Below are 25,889 nucleotides of genomic sequence, written 5' to 3'. Positions count from 1 at the left end.
AATAACTCAATTCCAAGCATCCTTTTCAGATGTGACTAGTTTGACAATGTATGCAAAGGTGGTGGAGTAAACAAGATCTAATCAGGTGATGGTGGGCTTGCTGTCGTCACAGGGCGGCCGAGTGGAGACTCTCCGTCGCCGCCGCTGCTCTCCTGCTGCGGTTTGAGTTGCGGCAAAAGTGAAACGCTGATGATTTAATTATGACACTGGTTCATTCAGTCACAGAGCTTGGGTTTCCAGTCAAGGGTGAATCGATATGAGCCAAGTTGGGTTTACCTTTACTGAGGTCCAAGCGGCTAACATTTAATCTCCCTGAAAGGGCAGCCAGAGGGTGCGGGCGGGTTCTCCGAAGGGAACGTCCTGTCCCGCCCGGCATCCGAGGCCTGCTTTATTGATGATGGATCGTCTACCCAGGTCCGACTTGTTCGCTCGGCATTCTGAGTGATACTTCAAAATGTTTTGAATATTCTGTTCACCTAATTTTGCTCTCAAAATGTTAGAAATTCCCCTAAAAAGTCAGCACCTCTCCTCTCCTCCTCCTCCTCAGCACTCCCCCGGCTATTGTTTTTTTGCCCGTGTTTTAATTAAAAAGACAGATGGGTGACTTAAAAGCAAGTTGTATTTAGGTGTATTCAAAGCGTTCCCCTTCTCTTCTTGACCGATACATAAAGTAAAGCTCGGGAGAGCCTCTGGCAGAATATTTTCCGGGAAAGCAATCTAAAATAATATCCCCAATGACCAAGCGCACACAAATAACCAGGTCGTAGTGGCCGGCCCGGCAACGTTTTTCTCTGGAGGAGACAGCGCGAGCGAGCGAGCGAGCGAGGCGTCCATGAAGCGAGCGAGGCGTAAAACAAATGATGGGGCACGCAAACGCTGGGCCCGGGCCCTAATGTCGCACTCGCTGGTCTGACTGGACGCTAAATAATACTGTTGGTGTTCCTAATCAATGCTACTGGATTAGTTAAAAGTGGAGGGCGAGCTGAAAAGGTACAAATCTGCAACAGTGCCATAAAGGCGTCGAACAGCAGAGCGCTATAGATTTTCCCGGCTGCTCGATTGCGTGAGAAGTTGTTGGCCTTGCATTATTGACTTTCTCAGTATGGTGGAACTGTGGTAGTTAGGTTGCCTTTCCTCAACTCTAATTATGGTGTCATAAACAGCACAGGCCATTAATGAAACCCACTCATGGCTTTACAGCCACAGATAGGATTTGCAGAGGCGTCATGGTATCAATCACAGCAAACCACTCCTCTGTTGAGTAACGAGCATGAGAGCTGGTCAATAAGTCAGCCAAAGGGCCGTCCGACTGTAATAGAGACACAGCGGAGGATGGGACACGGCGCTATTTGACCTGCCGCTGCCTGTCACGTTGGCGGCGCAGCGCTCGTGCATCACCCGGGACAAAAAGTCAGTGGCGTGGCGTGCTGGAGCGAAAATCCATATCATGCAACAATGACGCATGTCATGTTTGGCCCGTGATGGGCAAAAGTATTTGCTCCTGTTGCTGCCATTGGTCCAACATAAAACATTTGCCACACTCATTTTATATATGAGGAACTCACTGAAAAAGGAAAGGTCAAGTTTCACTTTTAAAATTCGTCGTGACTTTCATTTTGCAAACGTCTCCCGTGACGGTCAAGTCGACGTGCATTTACAGGACGATGACCGCGGCGAAGCCATTTCCACTTTGTAGAGTAAGAGGCAATAAAATGTAATTACAACATGTTTGACTATTAGCTCGGAGACGGAATCTCAAGCAGACCAAGCAATTTCACGCTGCCTGTAAAAAGCGAACAAGGCGGCAGGGGAGGGGAAGGGAGCGGCGGCGGCGGCAGCGGCGGCGGCAGCGGCGTTACGGTTGACAGGCCGCGACGCTGATGGCCCTCCGCGGCCCGCCACTAGAATCTGTACAGCTAAACTAGACAAATCTATTTCAGACACATATTAGATAAATATTTATACGCCATAAACTGTATCAATAAATCCCCTGGGCGAGGGAAGCTATTCCGCGGCGTGTCGATAACAGATTCCAGCGGCAGATAATCATTTTTCTCTCAATGGCGGGGCTTGATATGACATCGATACGTGCTGTCAGAGTTCATTTAGGCTGGAGCCGCAGGAGAAGCGTCTCACTGAGGGGTTATGGCACCCTTCTATTCAGCTGCATTGATCGTGAGGCGGTGTTGAGGAGGGGGGGGGGCGAGCGAGCTGTCACGTTTTGTGTCGGCTGCCGCATTAAACGAGCGGGAGACTTCGGGCCTGCCGCTCCATTTGACCGAGGTGTTACAAGGAGGGGGGGGGTCGGTCCTTTTAATTGTCTCATTGAGACTCGACTGCATACGAGGGAGGGGAGGGGAGGGGGCCCCCGAAATGGCAATTGCGCGGCGGCCAGCGCTGCTCCGATACCACCAACATACACAATCAGTCAGGATAAAGATCTCACCCTCGGCGCTATGAAAGGGGGAAGTGAGCAGCGCCGGGTGAAAATCAATACGGAACCGCTCATTTTGGAGGGACATGTGTGTCACAGTCAATAGGAGTTAATAGGCTGCCTTGTTCAGCCAAGACAGGCGGCTTGGGAGAGAGGCCTGCTCTGACAGCTTAATACATACTGAATGGCAAGCCGCTTGCCCGGAACACCGCCACGGACACATCGAGTCTGGAATGGGAGCTGATGGGCGCAGGCAAAAGTTAATTATAGAATAGAGCTGAAGGTCTTACACACACACACACACAAGTGAGGAATCAGACATCCAGTAATCAGAACAGACCAACAGCCGCGCTCACGCTCACGCCGTGGCTCGCTTGTTGTCGAAACACACGCTCGTCATGTCAATAGTTTCGGCTTCATGTTGGGATTGGTCCGTTTGTCATCAATTCAAGCAAGCAACGATATACGTAAATGATTGGATTATTTTATGAAATCTTACAGGTGTACCTTATGAAGTCTCTGTTCATTAAAAAGAAAATAATCTGGATTCTGCCAGTTTTAATTAAAAAGATTTAGCAAAGGTTAAATCCAGTAAAGCAAAATAAATACTGATTGAATCTTATCTCAATTTTGCATATTTTTCAATCTTAATTGTGTCAACTAGGAAGAAGTGATGGGTGACGTGTAAATATTCATAAATAGGTCTGCTTACCTGAGAGCAACATGAATCACTTCTCTCTAATTAATTAGCCACAAGGCTCATCAGTACAGGTTAATTGGCTCAGGGCACGGGTGGCGAACCTTGTGGCAAAAAAAAAAAAAAAACACAAGGAGAAACAGATTTGGAATGTTTTACTTTCAATGGAGCGAGATCCAGATCTGCCAAACTGGTTAATAATAACTTCATTAATTGAGGTGTACAGGTCACACCGTTTGATTCCAGAAAAAAAGACTCTTGTTTTAATTAGTACCCATGAAAACTTCCTTTGGATGAATAATATGTCTTCATTTTCAGCGGCTAATTAGCGCTTAGCTGCAATAACGGTAAAGTATTTCACAGAAAGGCGCTTTAGTCTATTAACCGGAGTTTGAATAGAAATATACTCATATCTTGTTGCATTATTCCAGCGGGAGCATTGATTGGACACTTTTGAATATGAATTTGGAGGATATTAAAGTGCCTTCTATTGTGTTAGCAATGGTTAGAAAGCAGAAAGATGGGTGGCATTCTTATCCTTCTATAAAGGGGGAGGCTGGCTTGGCTCCAATTGACATTTCAATAAGTGGAACAGAGCGTTAGCAATTCATTCCCAACTTTTCTGAAACAATTATTGAGATGGTACCTCCAGGCGGTGTATGTTCCGGGGTCCCGGGAGTCCTGCCGGCTGAAAGAGTAATTGACTAAATTGTAGCGCGCACGCACACACGCCAACACAACGGGGCCATTTACAAATTTGCCAAAAATGAATCGTTTAAAAATGAAATGAGGGTGAGTCTCAAATTAGCAAGGAGAATGATTGAGATGTGGCTCTGGGAATTAAGAAACGTGATTTATTTAGCGCTCGGCGGAAAGGAGCATCTGTGAATAGTCCAGTGTTACTCACCAAGCCGCTCTGACTCGTATTTAAATATCACCGCGGGTTCATGGAAGGCTCGGAAAGACACAACGGATCATTCGGGACAAAGAGGCGGGCTGAGGCCCTTTCAAGTAATCTCAACAGACACTTTTTTCTTCAGACTATAAGGCACACTTATTCAAATGATAAAGTTAACACTTCAGATGAATAGATAGACAGAGTTGAGTGAGACTTTTGGAAGAAAAACCCAAATCACGACACAGTTGAAGGACTGGCTTTGGGATTGTGGTGTTAGCTACATTTTACAAGGTGTAGTCATTTGTGGAGAACAACAACAAATTATTGTGAGTGTTAAGCGGCTGACAGGCGTGATTGATTGTTGTGCAGACACTGTGTTGATTGTTGCCTGTTGTTTCATTCCTGTGGCTCCCAGCAGCCACTGCTCTCATCGCCCCGGCAAAAAGCCTCCCAACCACTGATGAGTAATTACTAAGTTCATTAGCCACGCTAGTGGTCCAGAGATGTATTACAATGAGATTTGTCATCAAGTCTCCTCACTTCCCCCCCCCCCCCCCATTATCATCATTTAATTCCTCCTTCTCACGTGTGAATCGGTGGGGAAACGCTTAATGACCATGAAAATAAAGCTGATTGTTAAATGTAGGGATGTTCGATACGTTTCTCCTCAAGTCATCGCTCTTTGAGTCCTAACCGAGTCCCGATACTTCTAGTACTTTTGATTTATAAAGTTTGATTTAACACAATGACAAAAAAAATGCAAAGACCATTCTTTTTGGCGCGTCAAGATGCAGCATTATAGCGCCAACTACTGCTGGGGAGGACTTACACGATGTCCGAGTTTTATCTATCTATCTATCTATCTATCTATCTATCTATCTATCTATCTATCTATCTATCTATCTATCTATCTATCTATCTATCTATCTATCTATCTATCTATCTATCTATCTATCTATCTATCTATCTATCTATCTATCTATCTATCTATCTATCTATCTATCTCTCTATCTCTCTATCTCTCTATCTCTCTATCTATCTATCTATTTACTTATTCGTTTGTTTATTTATTTTCTTTTAATACCACATGTGCCCTATACCATAAAATATGGCGGGGCTTGATAGCAATACCTCGTATCGATACTCTAGCTAAATGTGATCCCAAATAACGCGGTCAGTCAATTCTGCAAAGGTACACGTGTGTAGTAATGGAAAAAATACTTGTGAGCAGACTTCAAAATGGATGCTGAACTCTAAAAGGGGTTGAGATGAAATGGCATTGGCGACGACAAAGCCAAGTACGCGTCGCTCAGGGAAAAAATGGATTTCGAGTTCCCTAGCTTCAAAACATCTTTGTTGAAAAGTCAGACAAGTAGCTCAGCAAGAGAATATCAAAGCAAAAGACTTAATTACACAAACCTCCCTACTTGGAATTATCTCTACAAGCAAAGAGCATTTTTTTTTCCATAATAGGAGAATTGTTATTTATTGATCGGCACTTTGTAAAGCCTTCCGGCAACACTCCAATCGCCTCGGCTGTCTACAGCACGGAAATACACCGTGCGCCTTTGTGATTTGATGGCCCGCCGATTCCCATTACTGGCTCAATTCCAATGTTAATTACTTTCAACGTAACATCATCTCCCTCCGCAGAATCTTGCGGAGAGCGCCGGTGTCCCACCGCAGGACAGCGGGGGGTAAGAATGATAGGTGGAGTCGGGCTTTGCCTCCGACTCCTGGCCATTAGGCAGCGTGATGGGCTTTCCTTTTCCACACCATTTGCCCTGGTCAAAATAGCATCAAACGGCATTTTTGGTTCAATAGCAAAGACTTCAAGTGAATAATCACAAGGGTGAAACTGTAGTTATAATCGAGGCACCTCTGGGATAAGCATACATAACAGGGGTGTCAAAAACACCCTCGGATTTCTGGAGGGCAAAGTCTTTCCAGTGGATGCTGTTGGCTCTTGCTCCGGCATCTGCTTTTAATTACTCAATTAGCGCCATCATTTAGCCTCCTTGACATTCATCCAAATGGCAAATCATAGCCGGAAGTTGTTCTGTTTAAACGGAGCGTTAAGAGGAGTCGTGAAAAATGCATACCCCGATCATGTATATGGATACTTAACTAATTGAACCAATTAAAGGGAAGGGAACCGGTCGGGGTGAGAACAGACTGGCTGCGGCCCTCCGGGAAGAGGCTGTGACATCTCTGATCTACAGCCTGCCTGCTACATATTCAAGCGTGCAGGCCTCGGGTCATATTTCCACAGACAAAAGGTCTCTGACTTCAGTCATACGACCAGCGAGACACTCATTTTTAAATGTGTGCATATTGGGGGAGAGCAGATCAGCGGATGCCTTTTTTTCAAAAACAAACAATAATAGGAATATTTGAATCCTCTTTTTTTTATAACACTAGCACACACTGCATTTAACATGAGCTTATTTGTATATGAAACTGATCTACTCCCCCACGCGAAAAAAAAAAAAAAAGAATGATTGTACCCCCGCGGTGTTGATTTTCTGCATGCTATGGCTGCATAAATAAACATGGGCATAAATACACAGAGGACACCGACTTTGACTAGACGGCCAAGTGGGGCAGATGTTATTAAAAGGGCTATTTATCACTGTCACCCCTCTCGGGGTTCTATCCCTCTCTGCCCTCCGGCGATGTCACTGGAGGCCGGGCGCAAACAATACGGCTCATCCCGTCGTAGGAATATCAAGCCAACGCGTAAAGATGGCATCAATCGTCGCACATAATGGGCAAAAACTCAAAGCGGCAATTTTGGCCAGCCCTGCACACGGACGGCAACACTTTCCGCTCTGTTAGTTTATCGATTGCGAGCACAATTATCCACTTTTCTGAAGCGCTGAAGTAAGTGAATTCCCTCTTTGTTGGACAATAAGTACAGAAGGTTGGAGAAGTCATGCTATTCTTCAGCCTCAGGGGAAACTCTTACTTCTGCCGCACCCTCATCATCATTAGCGGGCTGCAATGTAATTAGTCCACTTCTGATGAGGAAAGGGCATCAACCGAGGCTGCCGTTTCCTTCCGAGCCGTTTGGACTGAAGGAAAGATGATGGAATGACGAGCCTGCTTCCTCTGCAGACCGAGCGCACTTCACAATTCATTCACTCTGAAGACAAGCAAAAGCTCTCAATGCTAAAACCAGGTCGATTTGTTTGACCAAATCGTCAAATGTCATGTGGACACGATATTGAAACCAATCAATCCAGATCCATCTCCTAAAGAGGACAAGCAATTTAGAATACAAACAGAGAGTGGACAGATGTCTGGACGTTATCATGGAAGACAAAACAAGGCCGTGTGATTGGCATCGGCCATCTTTCTATCTACAGTCCATCTAACGTAGCTCTTTATTGTGGACATCAAGGGGCGGCCTATAAAGCCGCTCGGCTCCGCACAGCAATCCACCCAAGATTAATGAAGTGCTTACTTAACCAATTTAAAGCCTTAATTCCTATTAATTCAACATAATAGCCACCCCGGCTGCCAGAATTAACAACGCCCTGGCAGTAAGCCGCAAATCTCGGCGGGCCCCAAAAGAGTCGACCCGGCAAATTCAATATTCATTGACAAATATGTGAGAGTATGTATATCAGTGTTAAAATGCATAACCCCCGTGTAAGACCTCTATCAAGTGCGCTTTACACCTGTATTACATTTCTCCCTCAATCAGCAGCTTTTCCGAGACGGCCGCCTCCCACGAGGAGCGGAAACCATTACAAGGGAGCGCAGCTCATTTGCAGAGAGATTGCAGATCACGCTGTATCATGTGAAGCATTTCTCCCAAACCCAATTGATTTATTCCATTCCGATGTTTGCATGCAGCATACCTAGCTGTGTATTTCATGTAAATCCCCGCTCGTTTCCCGGCTTGCCGCTTAAAGTGCAAGTAAGAGGCGGCACAAATCAACCGACCTTGTATTTTCTTCATCTGCTTTAACCACCTGGTTGTATTTAGACCCCATCCGCATGGAGAAACGGGACGCAAAGTAACAAATGACATCAATTAAGCAAACACAGCGCTTGTGGCATTTCTTTGCAAATCAATAAATATTCAAGACAACTTCAATTTTAACTGAGGGAAACAGATCAAGCGGAGCCCGTGACGAGAGGAGCCTGCCTGACTGCAAGCCGGTGGGGGGTAAAAGACGGCCCGGGGGGGCGCCGCGGTTATGAAGGGCGTCTCTTTTGAAATGAGCTGAAACTTTAAATACTGCATAATATAGAAGACAAAATGAATAGTTCATTTAACCCTGGGGAATAAGTCGTAGAAAAACTATTAAAGGTCATTACACTCTTAATGTCAACAGAGTAAGCATTAAGTATAGATAAGATAAAACAAAATGATCAACTTTGTTATGAAGAAATAAAAAGGATCTTGATATTGTTTACATGCTCAAGAGCGACAACGGTGGATCAACAACGAGCTCCTGCGGCGTTTGCTTCATTCACCGCTCTGAGCATCTGACAGTTCCTGGCTGAGAAGAAGCAACTTTCCTACTCACCCGATCTGATTTGGTTTCTCCTCCTTCCCAAGCTCACGAGGTCACCGAGGGGATCCGTCCAAAAACTGGCAATGCACCTTGTATACCTGCAAACAATGGGGGGAAAATAAAGTTGATTCTCAATCAAAATTGATTACGCTTTGATTGCCGAATCTTATTGACCAGTGAATGAATTTCTATCATCGTAAATTTATCGGTTTAATTTATTGCATGCAATAAAGCCCAAAAATGACATCAACAATGAAGTGTCAAAATGCACCACAATTGATTTTTGCTGAACCCCAACAAAATGGAAAACCACCAAGACTGTAATCAAAAACAATTACGACTACCTGAACCAAATTGCTTTGCTCTCACATATGTCCATCTAGTGGAAATGTTTGTCGTGGAAACATAATGAGTTTTGTGTTTCTATTCAAATTGGGACGGACGGTGCCATCATTCTGAACGTTATGACGAGCGATGACACCTTTGTGATCCCCGGCATGACACGATAGGAACCCCTGCTGGAAACAGAGCAAGCGTGGCGACAATGCCGTCCGTCCGTCCGTCCATCCGGAAGCTTCGTCGTGATAACTGTGCAAGTGTTAGCTGCAGGGGTTATTCGCACAATAATTGTTTCTGCCAAGCCATACGTCTAGATGACAAGAGGGGCTGGGTTGGGGGGGCACAACTTTCCCTTTTCAATAATTCATTTAGCAAGCCACAACTATTCAGGTTGGTGACCAAGACTTTTTTTTTTTTAGACCACATAACGTATCTAATTAAATTGTTAAACACATCGTCGCAGCACACAATTTCAGCATTTGTTTTGCTTTACTTACCAAAATCCTAAACAGAACAAGTACTTAAAGATTTCACCTTGACAAAATATATTAGCGGCATCTGCACGCAATTAAACTTGGCACGGAGGCTTTAATTCTTTGTTCATTAGCACTTGAGTCGAGCGTGTTGGGTAATTCAGCCACTTCATAACAGCGTTAGACGAGCGTGGCTATTAAAAGGCATTCATCTCCTGCTAAATGTAGATAAATATACTTCATTTGGGGAGAGAGTCTCAGAACGGCTCGAGACGTGAAACCCTGCAAAAAAAAAAAGAAAAACTACAGCTCACCGGCATGCACCGCAGTTCAGATTTCAGCGAGCGAGCGGCCAGCTGCAACCCCACACGTTTGCGTCTGGCCATACGGCCGCATCAATGCGGCTGAGGGGTCAAAGGGTCAATGAGTAATTAAGACATGCTTGCCTGAGCATTCCCCATACACACTTTGAGTCCTGATGAAAGGTTGCAAACGAAAGGGGAGGGGGGGGTCGGTGTAGTCCGATACTGCCGATCACATTTCAGTAAACGCTCCTTGTTCAAGGCAATTAGAATGATTAAGATAGTGTGGTGTCATCGCGCTGTTAAGGGGGATTTTGCCTGTGAATCATAGATGAGGTTTTGACATTTGATGATTGCAACGAAAGCAACGTAACAAACAACAACCAACAGATGCAACAGTTGGACAGTAGAATGTCTTAAGGTTGAAACAAATACAATCAGGGAAACAGTTTGAAGCTATTTTAACTGAACCGCTTTTGAATACTCAACAGCAAGTACCTCCATTTTTCAATATTTCCATATCGGGCTCATTTTTGCTGGAGATTACCAAATGTGAAATTCTCTTTAATCCTGCCTTTTACGCTTACAGAATGCAATGACTGTTGGTTTAGTTTAAAGAAAAAAAGAAGAAAAAACAGGATTTATGTACAAATTGTAACATTGATACTGCAAGTCCAGCAAAAAACAAAAACTTCCTCTACTCCCAGTACAGTAAATAATATCCAACACTTTTTTAGTATTTCAATCAATGACCCAGTCGAGTGAGCAAGTATCAAACTCAAAAAGGCATGTCAGCTATTTTGCAGCCTCCTGGTGCAAAGAAAGGGTCAAAAGGGTACATTGATTAACATGTACGACAAGAAATGATACCTTCGTCCTCATTGTGGCTGAAAATGAAGTGGCCAAAGCCAGAAAATTGAGGTTGCTGATAAATGCTATTAGGAGGAGACGCAGAGAGGTGAGGAAATCAATATGTCACTTTGTCAGGCCGCCTCTCTCAAGTGTGCAGCAGAAGGTAAGCGACTGCCCCGTCAGCAAAGCACATTACCAGAAATCAAAGGCTGAGGAAGGCCTGAAGGAAGACACGCACGTGTCCGCCGACACACAAGCAACACTTTGGTGATTAAAACCTATTTGATCACAGCTGTCTTGTCACAGTAACACTATTGACTAGCTGCTGCATGGAGGCTGATCACTAATTTACGTTAAAATAAATGAACAGAGGTTATTTGGATTTTTGCTTCGGCCTTGTAAAATGAAGTGGTTACACAAGCACACACACGAACAAAGTTTCATATTAAGTGAACTCAAAATGACTCACCTCATTGTTGATGTTCCCACGTTCTGATTGCTATTGTGCTTCAAGCAAAAACAAATTATTTGAACAGAAACTAGGGCAATGACGGTTTGAAAAAGGCATTGTTCATAGTATAATTGTCTTTTTCTTTTTAAATCATTCAGATTGGTTTACAAAATGCTTGTGTCAAATTTACAAGATACTTATTTTCACTGTACAGGGACCATGAAGCAATGTGGTCACTTGATTAAAAGTAAAAGCATAAAATGTTACTACAACCGAATATCTATTTTGGAGCAAATCGTTCATCTATTTTTAATATTAAGAGTGCTCTCTAAATAAACACTGTTAGTGTTGTGTGTCAGCGTGATAACATGCATGAGCGACTCTTCCATTGAAACTTGAAATCTTTAATAATTTAACACAAGGACCACTTGAGACACAGAATGACACTCGTGTCAATACGTCCACTGGAGCTTTTCCTTCGTAAATGTAAATAACAAATTACAGTCTTGCACTGGAATATTGTTTGTTTTTGGGCTCAATACTGAGCACCTTCGTCTTCCTTGTAGGCAAAATAAACTTTGACAGGACCGACGCTTGTCTGGACTGTTTCTGCAGCACCTACAACCATCCAGCAACCGATTCCATAAGCCAGACAGGGAATACCTGCAACGCAACACATAGTGTTTACTGCTGTATTGTTGAATAAAGAGTAGTATTGATTGCTAACAGAAATATAACATATTGAATACTGACCTAGATTGATAACTTTGAGGATAGTGAAAAATCTGTCCTCGAAGTCCAGGTTCTGCTGTGGTGCTTTGGTGCAGTGGTACTTAATGAATGGAAAGCATCCTGTTCGCAGTATGTGGTAGTTTGTTCCCCGAATGCTCCAATTGAAGTTGGACAGTCCAAATTGGTCATTGTGGACGGCAGCGTAGCGGACACAGTAAGAAGTCCACGGTGGGAGCTTTCGCTGCTCCAGGTGGCAGGTGAGCACCTCCGAGGCGGCAGGACGAGGTCTTGATTTGCCAAAAGTGCTCGGAAATAGCGCAACTTTTAACAAGGCATTGTGCACTTTTTTCAAAAGCTCCCTCATCACTTGTACTTTTTTTTTCTATTTTAAATAGCTTGAGAACTTCAGAACGGTAGTAATGAGCTACTGTCTCTTTAAAAATTGGAGGCTAGCACACATGAGCCTCCCGTGAAGAGGACACACGCTACTTAAACATCATTACATGCACAAAGACATAGTTTACAAGTGTACGGCGTGAATATGTTCGTCTTTAAAGCACATTAAACATGAGAATGGAGAGATGACCTTAGGAGCATTTGCAGCTACGTACCAGTAAATGGGTGCTCGCATGACAGTCGTCCGGCTGGAAACCAAGGTGGCGGAACTAAAAAAAAACAAAAACAACTAATTTAATTAATTAGTACTAGAAATAATCCCAATACTACTACTATTACTAATACAAATGGTTGTCTAAAAAATAGAATAAAATGGAAAACAAATGTCATATATGGACGGCGCATAGCGTGAAAGGTTTTATTTGTAAATTAAAAAAAAAACTCACCTAACATCAACGTTTCTAGTATAGAAAATGGATGGATAGTATGAGTAAACTTAATGAATTTTTAAAAATCCAAAATAAGACATGATCAACACATTACTCCTCCACTACATGAAGTAATTTATGATCTCACAGATTTATAACAATTACATTTCTTAAATATTAAGCCAAAAAAAACATTTTGTTCAAATAAAAATACATTTTGAGTGGTTTACTTTTGTAAAATGTCAATCATATTTCGACACCGGTAGTTATTTCATACTGAATAACATTGACGTGGAAAAAAATGCCATATGATGTCAGAAAAAACATACCCCCACCAAATTGCCAAAAGGGGGCTATTTATTTTTGAGGAACCTCCAAAAAACACATTCGTTGAAGGGTTCAGGTGTGTCACATGCATTGTACGCTGTGTTAAGTGGTAAAATGGTGACATGGTTGGTGGTTGTACTCTGCAGATGTGTCCTCAGGGTCACTGCTGAGTTTGGAGAGGCTGTATGATTAGTGAACATGATGAGTGTCGGGGCACATGTGGTAAATTGTTGGGCCTTTCTTAATTAACTGCTGGGAGGAGCAATTAATGTTCCAGAAATGCGCCAAATACAAGATGGCTTTCATTGTACCAAGAAACGATTCAGGTTGCTGAATGCCATGCTTTTACCTCTCTGCTCTGTATGTGATATAAATAACAATGGCTACGCTGATTACTTAAAACTGTCAAGGCTCAAGAGGATAAAAATGTTGCAGGTTTTCCAGCACCTTCGGGAGCAGACCAAAAGCGTCGGCCTAAGCCTGGGTGAGCACAGGAGATGGGAGCCAATAACTCTGCTCTTGTCAGCCGCATGTGCCGCACACAACAACAATAAGTGTCCAACAGGGACTTAATTGTGTTTGTAATATGCAGGCCCCTAATGATGGCTCCGGCTAAAACCATTAACCACGGCGGCGATTCAACTGCTGGTCTGAGGCGGCGTGCCACCACTAAATGAATGTTTGCTCAAATAACACAAGTTGCAGATTAACGCGCGTAAACTCGAGCGTAGTGCTAATAAAAGACGTCCATTGTTTCAAGGCCTGGCACCAGGTTGATGAGGTGTTCAGGCATGCATAAGCGTGCATAATGAAACCGCCATGAATTATTAATGTGTTGATTATTTAGACTCATCTATCAAAATGATAATGAAGTCAGCACCTAAACACCAATTGGGCTCTTTGCGTAATTACAGTATTTAGTTGTATTTAACCAAAATGAAGAGCAAAGCGCTGATCTATCTTTGTGATTACTGCAGTTGCCTACTTATTAGTTTGTTAATCTCCAAAGTCTTAGCCTGCAGTTGTTTTGTTCATGATCTATTTTGGGTCAAATATACTTTTCATATTTAAATCGAGGTTGATGATAAATCTGTTAGTCCTTCCAGTGCCTTTCAAGTTAAACAGAAGAAGGCTTGACACGTATGTAGAGGGGAGGGATGGGGGGGTCAGTCGTGGACTCACCAAGTCGATCCTTCACCGCATATATGCGGACACGGTTTGCCCTGAGCCAGTTTGGTAGGCTGGTGTCTGATGCGAGGTTCCCATAAGTGCGTATGCACGTATGCTTAATGGCATCATTAGATGTAGATTAAGGGGTCAGGTACGGTCGTGGTCTCCTCCTTAAACAGGCCTAATTTTCCCTGTAATATCCTAATAGCTATGCCCTCTCTCTAAACGTGACAAATAAATCACCAGTGAAGGAGTTGTTAATAACTAAATGGCAGTCAGCTGCCTCCTTTGGCTGTTCCTATTTGTCAAAGTAAACACTCCTGCCAGTAAATGCAAATGGCCGCTTGTCACAAGTCCAAAGCGACTCGGACCGGCTCGCTTCATCTTCACTATTGCCATATATGTTCGACTTGGAATAATCGTGACGCTGCGTAATGGTCTCAAATGATGATGGATCCATCGGCCCGGGGCAGCACTTACTGATTCTCATTTAAGTTTCCTATTGTTTATTTATTTATTTTTTTGCAATTTAATGCCGCACACACATTCAAAACTTAAAGCGAAAATCTATAATAATTTCAGCCACTTGGATAGATGATAGGAAATCACAGAGCGCCATGTTTTTGGCCTAACCATCAAAATGGCAGACATATTTAATTCTTGCCAAAATCCAATCTATAACTCAATCTGCTTGGTAAAAATCATGAACCTGGTAAGCCAGTCTGCTGAATTACGTCCGAAAATCTTATAGAAAATATAAGAATGAATATACAGAATATAAGTGGACATGAATCCTAAAAGTGATTGCAAGACATCACTTCAGCAAAGCGTAACCGTGGACGGTCGCTTCTCAACATCAGGCGAATGGATCCCTGAGAAAGGGCCAAACTGGACAGCGCACGTCCACTCCACTCACTAAAAATCTCCCATTGTTGCTCCTAACAAAGCCGTGGGAAATGTAAGTCTGGATTGTACCTGTGTTCTATTGCCTGAGATTTTCATTAAAAAGCCCGATGCTGCAGCTGAGCCCCCCGTCGCTCCACAATGTGAGGAAGGACCGCGCAAGGGCAAACATATGTGACCCAATTCTTCCCATCAAATAAAGTATGCAGCTTTCGGCAACAGGTTTGAATCTAAATTGATGTTTAAATCCAGACAGGTTTGCCCATGTGGCTCGGCGCCCAATTCACAGCCATGCGGTTTTAATACGGCTGCCTCCATTGTGTCATGTCGCGTTCACGGCCTGCCTTTTAATTATGCTGTCAGTGGATCCCATTGAAAATTGAAGGGGGGAAAAAAAAAACCACTAAAAATTTAAATTTGATTTTAAGAGTGTCATCATATCCTCTTTTCAACATTTTAATGATTATTCAATACAAGAGGAGTCTCTAATACACCTTTACAAACATAATAATGATCAATAGTCTTTAATACCAATGAAGTCTGAGTTTTAATTGACTATTTCCTTGTTAAGGCAGAAAAAGCCATGTGACAAGCGAAAGCAAAAAATAATTATTTAACGATTAAATGACATTGTCTCAATACCGCTTTCGTCATTGTGTTAACATCTGTTAAATTCGATACTACCCTCTAGCGGCTAGCTTTTCCTTCATTTCAACTGAGACATCGAAAGACCGTGTGGGTGAAACGAAACAAATCGATTCACAGTAAGATCCACCATAAAAAAAAAATAATGGTTGGCTTTTCAGAGGTGCATAAAAAACAACCTCTCACTGTGTCCTTTAGATGACTAAAAGGCACTCCAGTATTAAAATTGTGGTTTTACGAAAAAGTCCACTTGAGTTACAGACCGGGCTAAAATAAAAAAATATATTTAAAAACAAAAACAATGTATTGTGACTTTTGAATGAGTATCCATTCCAATACCCACAAGCCATTATTTCCCCGTGCACGTGCCCTTTTCTGTTCAGGAGGTTTCCAGTCTTAACGGTCGGACGATATAAACAAAGCATTTCATTTTACAGATTGCGGATCAATAGACGGTCAGTGCGGTCACGTGCTGATGGGAGCAAAGGTTAAACCATCATAAAGCAGCGCATTTCCACCGTCGTAAATCAAGCGGCTTTCGGCAAAACTTAATTGTGATAAATGAGATTGGGATCCCGTGGCAAAAACAATTTTCCGTCCACCGGCCGGCGGTTAACCAATGACAGGACATTCTGGGGTAGATCACTTTAGAATGACCTATAGTCTGAAAGATGGGGCGGGAAGGGGGGGGGATCGAATCGCTTGGCATTGTAAGGTCAAAGGGCACGCCTTAAATGGTGGAATTGGTGTATCGACACAATAAAGGCTGACAGTTTATTAGAGGGTCATGTGACACATTTGCTCTCTGCGCACACTGTTTGACTTGCCTCTCTCCACATCCATCCCAGGGGGGTTGTACGAGAGGCCCCCTATCTGCTCAAATGCCTCCCTGATCTTGCCTAAACATTGATCCGCTTCTACAATTTAGTGAAATGGAACAATTTGACACCACGTGTTGCAATGCTCTAAACTGCATCCATCACATGGAGCCTCCTTGCACGTTTTCACCTTCTGACCCGTTGCATGAACCGGATCTCTGAAAGCTAACCTTGCCCCACTGAGACTGGGTCAGCACAGATAGGCCCACGCCTTGGAGATGGAACAAACAACGAGGCAAGGAGAATATGTTAAATTGGTCACCTGCTGACCTGGTTTAAGAGTGTAATGGTATCCAAAACATCACCCCTGAGCAAACACAGAGGGTTATACTTGTTACCCGGGAGAGGCTTTTTGAATACGGACGACGAGTGAAGGACAGCGAATTGGTACTGATGTATCCTCAATGGTTTGCAGGTTAGCCAGAATGGGAATTTCACTTTTACTTTTTTTTTTTTTTTAACCAATTACAGATAATTGAGTAGGCAAGTAAATATATGTTGCGCACAGCACTCTACTGTAATGGTGCAATCTAGGCATTAAAGGGAACTCAACTCCAAAAATGACATCACAGTCGCCAGGTCTCACGTCAAACTCGGCTTCAGAAAACTGGTGAGCCGTGATTGGTTGTGACCTGACGCCTGTGATGTCATTGGCAGTCAACAGCAAGTAGCCAAATGGCTGCCCCGAGATGGATCAAAACAGGTGGAATTTGCCTGTTTAATTCATATTCCTAAACATTAATCAGATCACTGTGTTTTAGGCTTTTAAAACATACATATCCTTATAGAAATTGCATCGAAATGAGAATATTGACATGGACACTGTTCAAAATATCGTGTCAACCATGTATGCATTTCGTTCCACTTGGTAAAACGGCCACAAGAGGGCGTCTCGGTATCAGCGATTGATATCGGCCGCTGCTGTAAGTACCCGATACGTGGAAACAACGTGAGTATCGACCTGATACCGATTACCTCGTATCAGTACTTGCCCATCCTGCGTAACAAGCAAGCAAAGCACCACTGTATAAGCTAATTCCGAGCTTAGTTCCATTTTATCATCACTCTGAGTGTTGAGCGCTTTTCTGCAAATGCCCTTGAGTTATCCGGATGACTCCAGTAACTTCTTGTTATCGCCGAGACCTTAGGTGGCTGCTTCAATTTCTTAGTGGGCGCTTGATGGATGAAGTGGGAGGGGTCAATCTGTGAGTGACAGCCTATTATCAGAAGGCCTCCGGAGTCTAATGGCTTTAAAGTCACAAGCGCAGAGACGGCACCTGCCCCCAATAACAAGTCTTTCTCTCTCTCTCGCTCTCTGCCGAGCGGCTGATGAATACTGAAGCTAAGCCCATCTATCTGGGGATCAATCAGGAGCACGACAGGGATCGATAGCACTCTTGTTTCTGTAACTAGGAGGTGCCATAATGGTTTCGCCACTTAATTACGTTGTCAATTTCTAACTTTTGTTTCAGGTGTCTCTTAAACCGTTTGGGAGCATAAGTGCAAGCTTTGCTTTGATAATGTGTGAACTCGCTGGTAAACAACTGTAAAACCTTTCCGGCCGAGCCATAACTTCCATTTAATTAGAAACGGGGAATCGCTCAGGAATAACATGGCGAGGAACGCTGTCACTGAAATGAAAATAATTGACCTTGCTACATCGTTTTATATCACGTGCTCTCCAAAGAGCATTTCAAGATAAAAAGAGTGGTGGCTGTTATTGTATTTGGCCGTACAAAAGCGCCACTATTTCCAACTTGTCATGAAAAGTACGATCACGAGTGAAATTCAAGAAGATCCTCTTTGTTCTTTCATCGATCTACACCGAGCGCTATTTGAAGTGGGTTCCGTGTGACTTGACGAGAGATGATGCTGTTGATATTCCAGTCATGTAAGAGCCATCATCATATTCAAGTAGTGTAAGAGGAGAGGTCAAACGCTGCACAGTGATTCCCCCCTGTACAAACCATAAAGCACACAATGGTGCGGCAAAAAGTGTGAGGGAACTGTTGTCGTTTGCCACGGTAGAGCGAGCTCACCCCGGGACTTTGCCTATGCACTTGGACCAAACAGCAGGCCACAAAGGCAGGAGACGGCGAGGGAGATGCTTTTGCAATAAATTCGGCCGACTTAAACTGCGTACGGTGGCCCGTGATGGGATTCCGACTTTGCTCGGTATCCACATAGAGCCCCGCAATCTGCCCATAAATAAAACAGATGTTTCCCTTTCTCCTTGATTGCCGCTCGGTTTTCTCGAGCGCACCATGAAACAACAGCGATCTGGTGCAAGTCGGGGCTGAGTGTTTCCAAGGCTTCACTCTGTTGTCGAAATGTTCATTTACCGGAACGCGTTCCTGTGCCGTGAGGAATGTCAAGTACAATTTCAATTATTTTGCCCGAGGAACTCAAATGATATTTGATCGAGATTACAGTACGACAGTAGAAGACAAATGCTGATTCTAGTTTGAATCAAAATGAGTTGCACAACTTTGATAGTCTAATTGAAAGCGTGCACCTCAATTTTAATTTAACTTTTAAGATAAGTCATTTTTCTTTCACTTGTGGAATAAAAATTGCTTAAAAAAAACAAAAAGTCAGTGCCTATAAAAAATGTACACACCGCTGTTCAAATGCCAGGTTTTGTGATGAAAAAAGAAAAACCCGAACAACTGAGATGTGTACGTACTCTCGTAATTGGGATGTGGCTCACATTTAACCAATCACAAACTTCTTATTCTCCCCAAGTAAAGTTCAGCTGTTCAATTGTAGTCTTTTCCTTAATTTTCCTTTCATTCCAGCAGAAGGTCTCAAAAGCACACAAAAAACATGTGTAAACTTTTTTGATCGACTGTATTTCACATCATGTTTAGTTGGGATGTGTGCCAAAAATGAAAGGGCAATGAATTACATTTGCGCAGTGGGAACAATTGTTAGTCACTTCTTTAATGGTGGCGCTTTTTAAATGACAATCTTAACCTAAATAAGGTATTGCTCAAGATTTGTTTGTGACCAAAAAAAGCAGGCCTCCATCTGTTGACGCTATTCGGTGTAATTTTGACCCTCTTGTGCCTAATGATGCGTACGCAAGCTGCGAGAGTGCTTAAGAGTGGATGGCCCCCTTCAGGCGTTGCATGGCTGCCGATCTACATGTCTTTAACCTCTTTGTGTGTGGAAAAGCTCAAACGGGCTCCGGGGCTGGAACATCATGCCTGAGGCTATAGGGGGACAGCCCCCCCCCCCCCCTCCCGCTGTACCTCTTCATCCTCCTCCTCCTCTTCTTTGTCGGACTGTTGTTGTACGCAGCCGGAGGGGAGATGATAGTTGGTTAATTCTAAAGGCTTACGTTGTATTACCAAGAGTCAACTTCTTCACGCTGAGCCTCAACAAGTCATAATTAAACAAATGTGTCTGCGGAAGCTAATGAAAATCAGATGAACCGCTAACGAAATTTGGCTTTCCACCAAAATATATTTGCTTAATATGCAATTTAATTGTCAGATTTTAGCGAACAATTATTTTGAGGGGGGAAAAGGACTTTTGGATTTTAAATATTAATTGGCAATCATGTGTTTTTCATGAAATATTCATCACTATTATTTTAGGAGAAACTAATAATGGCCCTCCCCCAAATAATGAATCTAATCGGAATCTGTGTTATTGCGTGTATTCCGGCCGAGTGGCCGGCTAATGAGGGTTGTATCTCAAAATAAACGGCAAAACATCCATCCGCACTTTCTGCTGTGAAGGAATCAAATATTCATGCTTGTTTGTTTGAACCTTTATAATCTTTCGACACAATCCAAATTGCTATCTCCAATATTAACTGGCAGAAGAGCAGAAGGCCGTCGTAAAGCCTTAAAGCGGTTAATGTATTTTATGGGAAAACAATGTCACCGTGATAAAAAGATTCAGGCAACGCGGAACACAGGATGTGGGCTTTGCTTTGATTAAAAGAGCGAGGTTTCGAATAAAGGCCAGTTAAAGTGTTGCGTCCATATGGCCCCAAGGCCCCGAGGCTGTGGGCCTGCACTCGAGGGCCTCGGCGCTCTTTCCTCTCCGTGGGACCCCAGCTGGTGAAACAAACCCCATTTACGCCGCCGCGCTGCCTCGGCCGCCATTATGGACCTTGGCGGCGGCTCAGCCTCGCTCTACCGTAATTAACGGCCCCGATGCCACAACAATTACAGCCCCGCGCCGCGCCGCGCGTACGCCTGGAATGAGGGGGACGAGCTAATGGGAACAAAATCAGAAAACAAGACGTCGGAGATGAATGCGCCTCCTTTCAAAATGAATAAAAAAGTCAAACGGTTGTGCTGCAAGCTCACAGTCATTAGGCTGTAAATAGTTTACACAAAGCTCCCCCATTAAATGGCAAAATGCGGTAATTAACGCATGACAGAAAATCAAAGGCTATTTGTAAGCATATGAGACATAAGAGCCAGAAGCTTGTGCGCAGATTACAACTGTAGTGAATGAATAATTGGCAATCATTAAACACATTTTATTTGTTTGGACTGGCTTTGGGTTAAATTGCTTTGCAGAACAAATGATGCCATTGTTTAGAATCATAACAGTGTGGCCGTTTTAGCTTGCTTTTATTTGTAAATAGTTGCAGGCTGTTCCACTGTCGCACTATTTCGTGGATTTTTTTTTACCGTTAAGACAGTGTCAATTATTAACTATTTTGGTCCAACTCTTCTGTACTGTGCATTGGGTGTGTTGTAATTCCACTTTTAACCATAGATGGCAGCACACTTATTCAGTTAGACAGATGTGAATTCAAAGAAGAACACTAGGGAAACTACTGGGAATGATGAAAATCTGTTTTTTTAAGCCTACAGAAAGAAAAAAGACAGAAAATATCTGTAGAATATTTTTGTGCTCTCTTATGTTTCGGAATATTTCAAATGTGTTTGGAATACTTTCAAAGTGTGTTTAAATCATTTTAAAAACATAAGTGTTGCAAATGTAAATAGGACATTTCTAGGTACTTATTGTGGGGGTGGTCTAGAATGTAATCCCACAATTATTGTATTGTTTTCGCTTCTTTGCTGACATGAATCAGTTGTTCTTACTGTGATCCAGCTATTCAAATTATTTACTTTTGAATTGTCAATTTGATCATCCGCCAATGGCAAACCCAATTCAGTTTTCTAACATAAGCACAAAAATAACTATTCTCACAGCCTATTCTGCTATGTTTACAAGCAGACAGGAATCCAGTCTATTCTTGAGCTGCCTCATCTCAACAATGGGCACAATCTTCATTTCAATATCCAGCTGTTCCTGTAATGTCGTCTGCTGTTTATCTAGTTGCTAAGATGTTAACTTCAAGTGGCTCATTCTTCATTGGTGGGGTGTGGGGGGTGGCGAAAAAAAAGAAGAATGGCAATAAACTGTAATTTGTGCATCTTTTCTCAAACATGCTCTTTGGAGGGAGCCATAAAAGCAAAGTGTGGCACTTAAAATCATTAATTCAGGCACAACTGCATGGATCTGAAATGAAGCCATTCAGATGGGAGTCAATATGCAGTTACACTGCATGGCCGCAATGAAGCAAAGCAGCAGTATGAGTGAGATCAAACATTCCAAAATTTGCCTGTGGACCATTTCAATATGATCAGTTTGGAGAGAGTCATAGAAGCTCAAGATTTTTGCAACTGCACCATGACGTACGAAAGAGACCCGACTTCGTATGATCCTTTTGAGAGGCGAGCCGTTGTTTTGTTGAGCACAAAACGTGCTTTGACATGCGAGTACAAATTTGAGATACTAGCGCCGTGTGGCACTCTGGGAACTCACCGCACTTTACAACACGGAGCGGTTGGCCTTGATTCTCTTCGGGGAGGTAGATGGAGAAGGACTGTACTTCTAAGACACATTCCAAGTCTGTGGGAAACAAGGGCAGAAAGATTACTGTAGCTCCAAAGTTACTTTCCAACGGTTGTTCCTTGACCTGATTTATCACTGTGTACACAAAACAGATCTATTATTGTAATAGCCGGCAGGCGTTTGACCTCTCCTGTTTTCCAGCAGGTTGAATTGATAAAAGCTGCCGATGGGAGGCCCATCCTATCCTTCACGTCTTTAATGTGTGCTATAGCAATGAGCTCCTTGGGAATACAACTAATTACTCCACATCTGTATTTATTTGATCCACAAGGAATTATCCCTTCTGTCACTGGCAGAATGCGCTGGCAGCCATAGGTAGCGGTGATTCATCTCAGCAACAACCGTCTGCTGCGGTGTAACAACAAAACAGTGGGAAGATCGATAGGAATAAATGAAGAATACTACACGGCGCTCATGAAAAAGACTGTAATAAATGCATAGACGACGGACAGGATGTTAAATGCTAATGCAGCAATTTTATCAGATTGAGTCCATAAAAACAATGCACAACCTCTAAAAATGTAGCAGTTAAATTGAGTTAATCAAAACAAAGAAAGCAGGATAGAAACCATTAAACATATCATAATTAAATCAAACTATATTCCTCTGATGTGTTTACCCAAAAGCAAAACAGATGTTAAATTTCAGAAGCTGTAAAAGGAATGGCAAAGATCAAGTGTAGAAAGAAAACAAGGCAATATTGAGTTACCGTCTCCTCTACCGCCTTCTACAGGATCATTTACGAACTACAGGCTCATGAATTCAGTTATGGTTCCTCCATTTGTTTTTGATCTGGTTCATAGGCAGTTTACATACCTGTTGAGCAGAAAGGTTGCTGATGCTGCGTTGTTTCTTTATCCACGCCACACCTGATGAGCTTAGTGTTTTAGGATCAGCGCTCTATGGACGGCTCACATTTCCTCTCAAGATGTCAGTAAAATGAAGTGTATCAGAAAAAGGTGAAGAAATCAAGTAGTTAAAGCTGGGGAGGGAAAAAAAGAACACAAAAATGAAATTTCAGTTTAGATGAATAGTCCAAGATGTCTTCCAGATGATATTTCCCATTGAAGAAAATGACATGTAGAAGATTACATTTTGTTCAAAGGTATTAGGCAATGACAACCTCCTACCTTTTTTCTTTTTTAATCTGTCTCCCTATGTGGATGTTCGGCAGGACGGCAAATTGCCTCGAGCTCAACCACGAGGGTATCCTGTCAGAACAAGGGCACAAAATATGTCAACACCACTGTTTCCTATCTTCTCTAATTGCCTTTGCTCGGAATCTGCATTTCGGCACAACTACCCCCCCGTTGAGTTCGCTAATAGACCTTGGGGGTGGGGTCGTTAAGTCTAATCATAACAGAGGTGTAAAGTCTGATGATTAATTCGGGTTCATATTTCGGCAGGGGAGGGACCTGTTGCATCATGTCCGGCCACCGCTGGGCTCCACCCGGCAAAACCTCCAGGAGCGTGCTCCGGATTTTTGCCTGTGCCACAATCCTCAACTGAATCAAGGTAATTAAATGATTGGATTCATGCTAATTAACAACAATGGGGTTCAACTTTCTAATTATCCTTGTTCACACAGCAGCCTCTGTAGCCACCCCGAGTGCACATAAAGCATTCCATCTGCTAGTAATTAGGCCCAATAATTTCAGACGCTTGCAAAATGATTTGCAACGCACATTCCTGATTACAGTCTTAAATGCGAGCGCGGCGGTCCAATCGCATAGTTGGTGCTGCGCTGGATGCAAAGACAATTTTGCCTTTATTTTATTCGATTTCATCACAGCGGGCAAAAACGACACCTTTGCGCCAATTGCAAATATTTAATGGAATGGCTTTTCATTTGCCTAATCTGCAAATTAAAGGGCAACGGGGACAAAATGGTTCTGTTCCCCGGGCACGAGGACAGTCATATTCCCGCAGAGAATCATTTGAATGAGACCGAGTTCCTCGATGGTCGTAGAGTGGTGAGACAGGATTGCCGGGTAGAAGAGAAAAAGAGAACGCTAATAAAGTGATGCGGACGATGGTTAACTGGGAAGGACTGTGTGTGTTTCCAGTTGGCTGCCAGATGCTGAGGATGGAGAGAGGGAAATCAGCCCATTTGCTGCATTGCTCAAACCAATCTCTCTCTAGGCTAACCGAAACAAACCAAGCATAAAAATAAAAAAAAACCACCTTAATTAATTTAAGCATTTACTTTGAAAACATCTTCTCACAATTAACCCAATCAGCGAGGTACATGATGCCACTGCCGGGGGAAGATAAGCAGGTTTAATTAACAGGCGTTGAATGTTTAAAGAGAGGGAACATGCATTTTGCGCATGTATACACACACAGAGTGGTGCTAAAACCAAATGAACTTGGAGGTGCTAATTAATGAAGTGTCAGTGCGCTTAAATATGTGCAACACAAACATTTGTGCGGATAACATGAAACTGCATTATTTAACCATGAAAATGAAACTGAGAACTAAAAAGCTGGAAAGCTTTCCGTTCCTTGACAACGAAAGGTTCACATATGATGTTATTTAATGCTATGCAGTCCATTCCAAGATGGAATTTTGGGATAATATTGCAGATCAACAACTGAGTGTGAGAACTACTAATACCCCAAATGAAGACATAAATTAAAGACCATGACACTATCATCAAAAAAAACATATAAAGTTTTGCTGCTCAGGTGAACCAAACGACTTTGATTCAAATGTGTCATCGCTCATAAAACACAAGTTTGAGCAGAGCCCCCTGACGTCACTTGTTGTCCACCCCCCACACAACCTTGTTCTCCTCAGACCATTGAGCTCTCTGACAGACCACAAGAAGAGTCCAGGTGCTGAGGGATACTGTGCCCAAAGGCACACATCTGTCTCCTACTGGGCTGTGAAAACATGGCAGCTTTTTTTTTTGTTGTTGCTAAAACAGAGAGCTCCTGGCACAGGTGCAGCGCATTGTGAAGCTCAGAAGGAGTCGGCAGATAGCCAGTGATTAGCAGTTGGGGAAGCTACGGCTGTCTTATTGGCATGCTAGAGCAGGTATGGACGTCTGTCCTGAGACAGCTGCGGAGCACTAGCCCGTAGCGCGGCAATCAAGCGCCTGTTTCTTTCGAAGAATGCTGATGTGCGGCAATCTGCCGCGTTTGGCGGCCAACTCTTCCATCTGTACAATATCACGACGACAGTCTCGGCCTCTTCCTTGTCACGTCACCTCGGGCACTTGAGTGGCCAAAACATAACTGTAGAAAGTGCGTAAACTATATCTAAAAGGAATACCGACCTTTGCGAAGATGGATGCGTTTGTTGTGACAGGGGCAGGCCGGTGACCTTTATGTCACCATTGCTCTGTGCGTGAGACCTTTAAGCAGCTATTAAAGCAGAAGGCTCCCATCACTCTTCACTCCAGCATGAAGATCGAGTCCAACCTGCAAAGTGAAGTAGTAAAGATGAGAAAGGAACAATGATAGCCAATTCATCTCAATTGTTTCACAAAGGTAATGTGGCTCGAGGCATGGGCTATATGTGCAATTAATATTAAAACA

General features: G+C 43.1%; 2 protein-coding genes across 2 annotated transcripts in view; both read right to left on the bottom strand.

Moving 5' to 3' along the window:
- Positions 1-8,602, bottom strand: part of skor1b (SKI family transcriptional corepressor 1b) — a 28,784-nt gene extending 20,182 nt beyond the window's left edge. The window contains exon 1 of the mRNA XM_088378188.1: positions 8,571-8,602. The gene's annotated coding sequence lies outside the window, so the exon portion shown is untranslated. The remainder of the gene's footprint in view (positions 1-8,570) is intronic.
- A 2,761-nt stretch (positions 8,603-11,363) lies between these two features.
- On the bottom strand, positions 11,364-12,325 carry c6h15orf61 (chromosome 6 C15orf61 homolog). Its single transcript, XM_088378210.1, has 2 exons — positions 11,729-12,325; positions 11,364-11,638 (listed from the first exon to the last, which is right to left on the bottom strand). Exons 1-2 carry the CDS (start codon positions 12,069-12,071, stop codon positions 11,511-11,513), a joined length of 471 nt encoding a protein of 156 aa, XP_088234336.1. The 5' UTR covers positions 12,072-12,325; the 3' UTR covers positions 11,364-11,510.
- Between the last annotated feature and the right edge of the window lie 13,564 nt (positions 12,326-25,889).

Source organism: Syngnathus floridae, chromosome 6 (assembly GCF_059516105.1).
Source record: "Syngnathus floridae isolate MCC-2025c chromosome 6, RoL_Sflo_1.0, whole genome shotgun sequence".
NCBI lineage: Eukaryota > Metazoa > Chordata > Actinopteri > Syngnathiformes > Syngnathidae > Syngnathus > Syngnathus floridae.
This window is presented reverse-complemented; position numbering and strand designations above follow the sequence as displayed.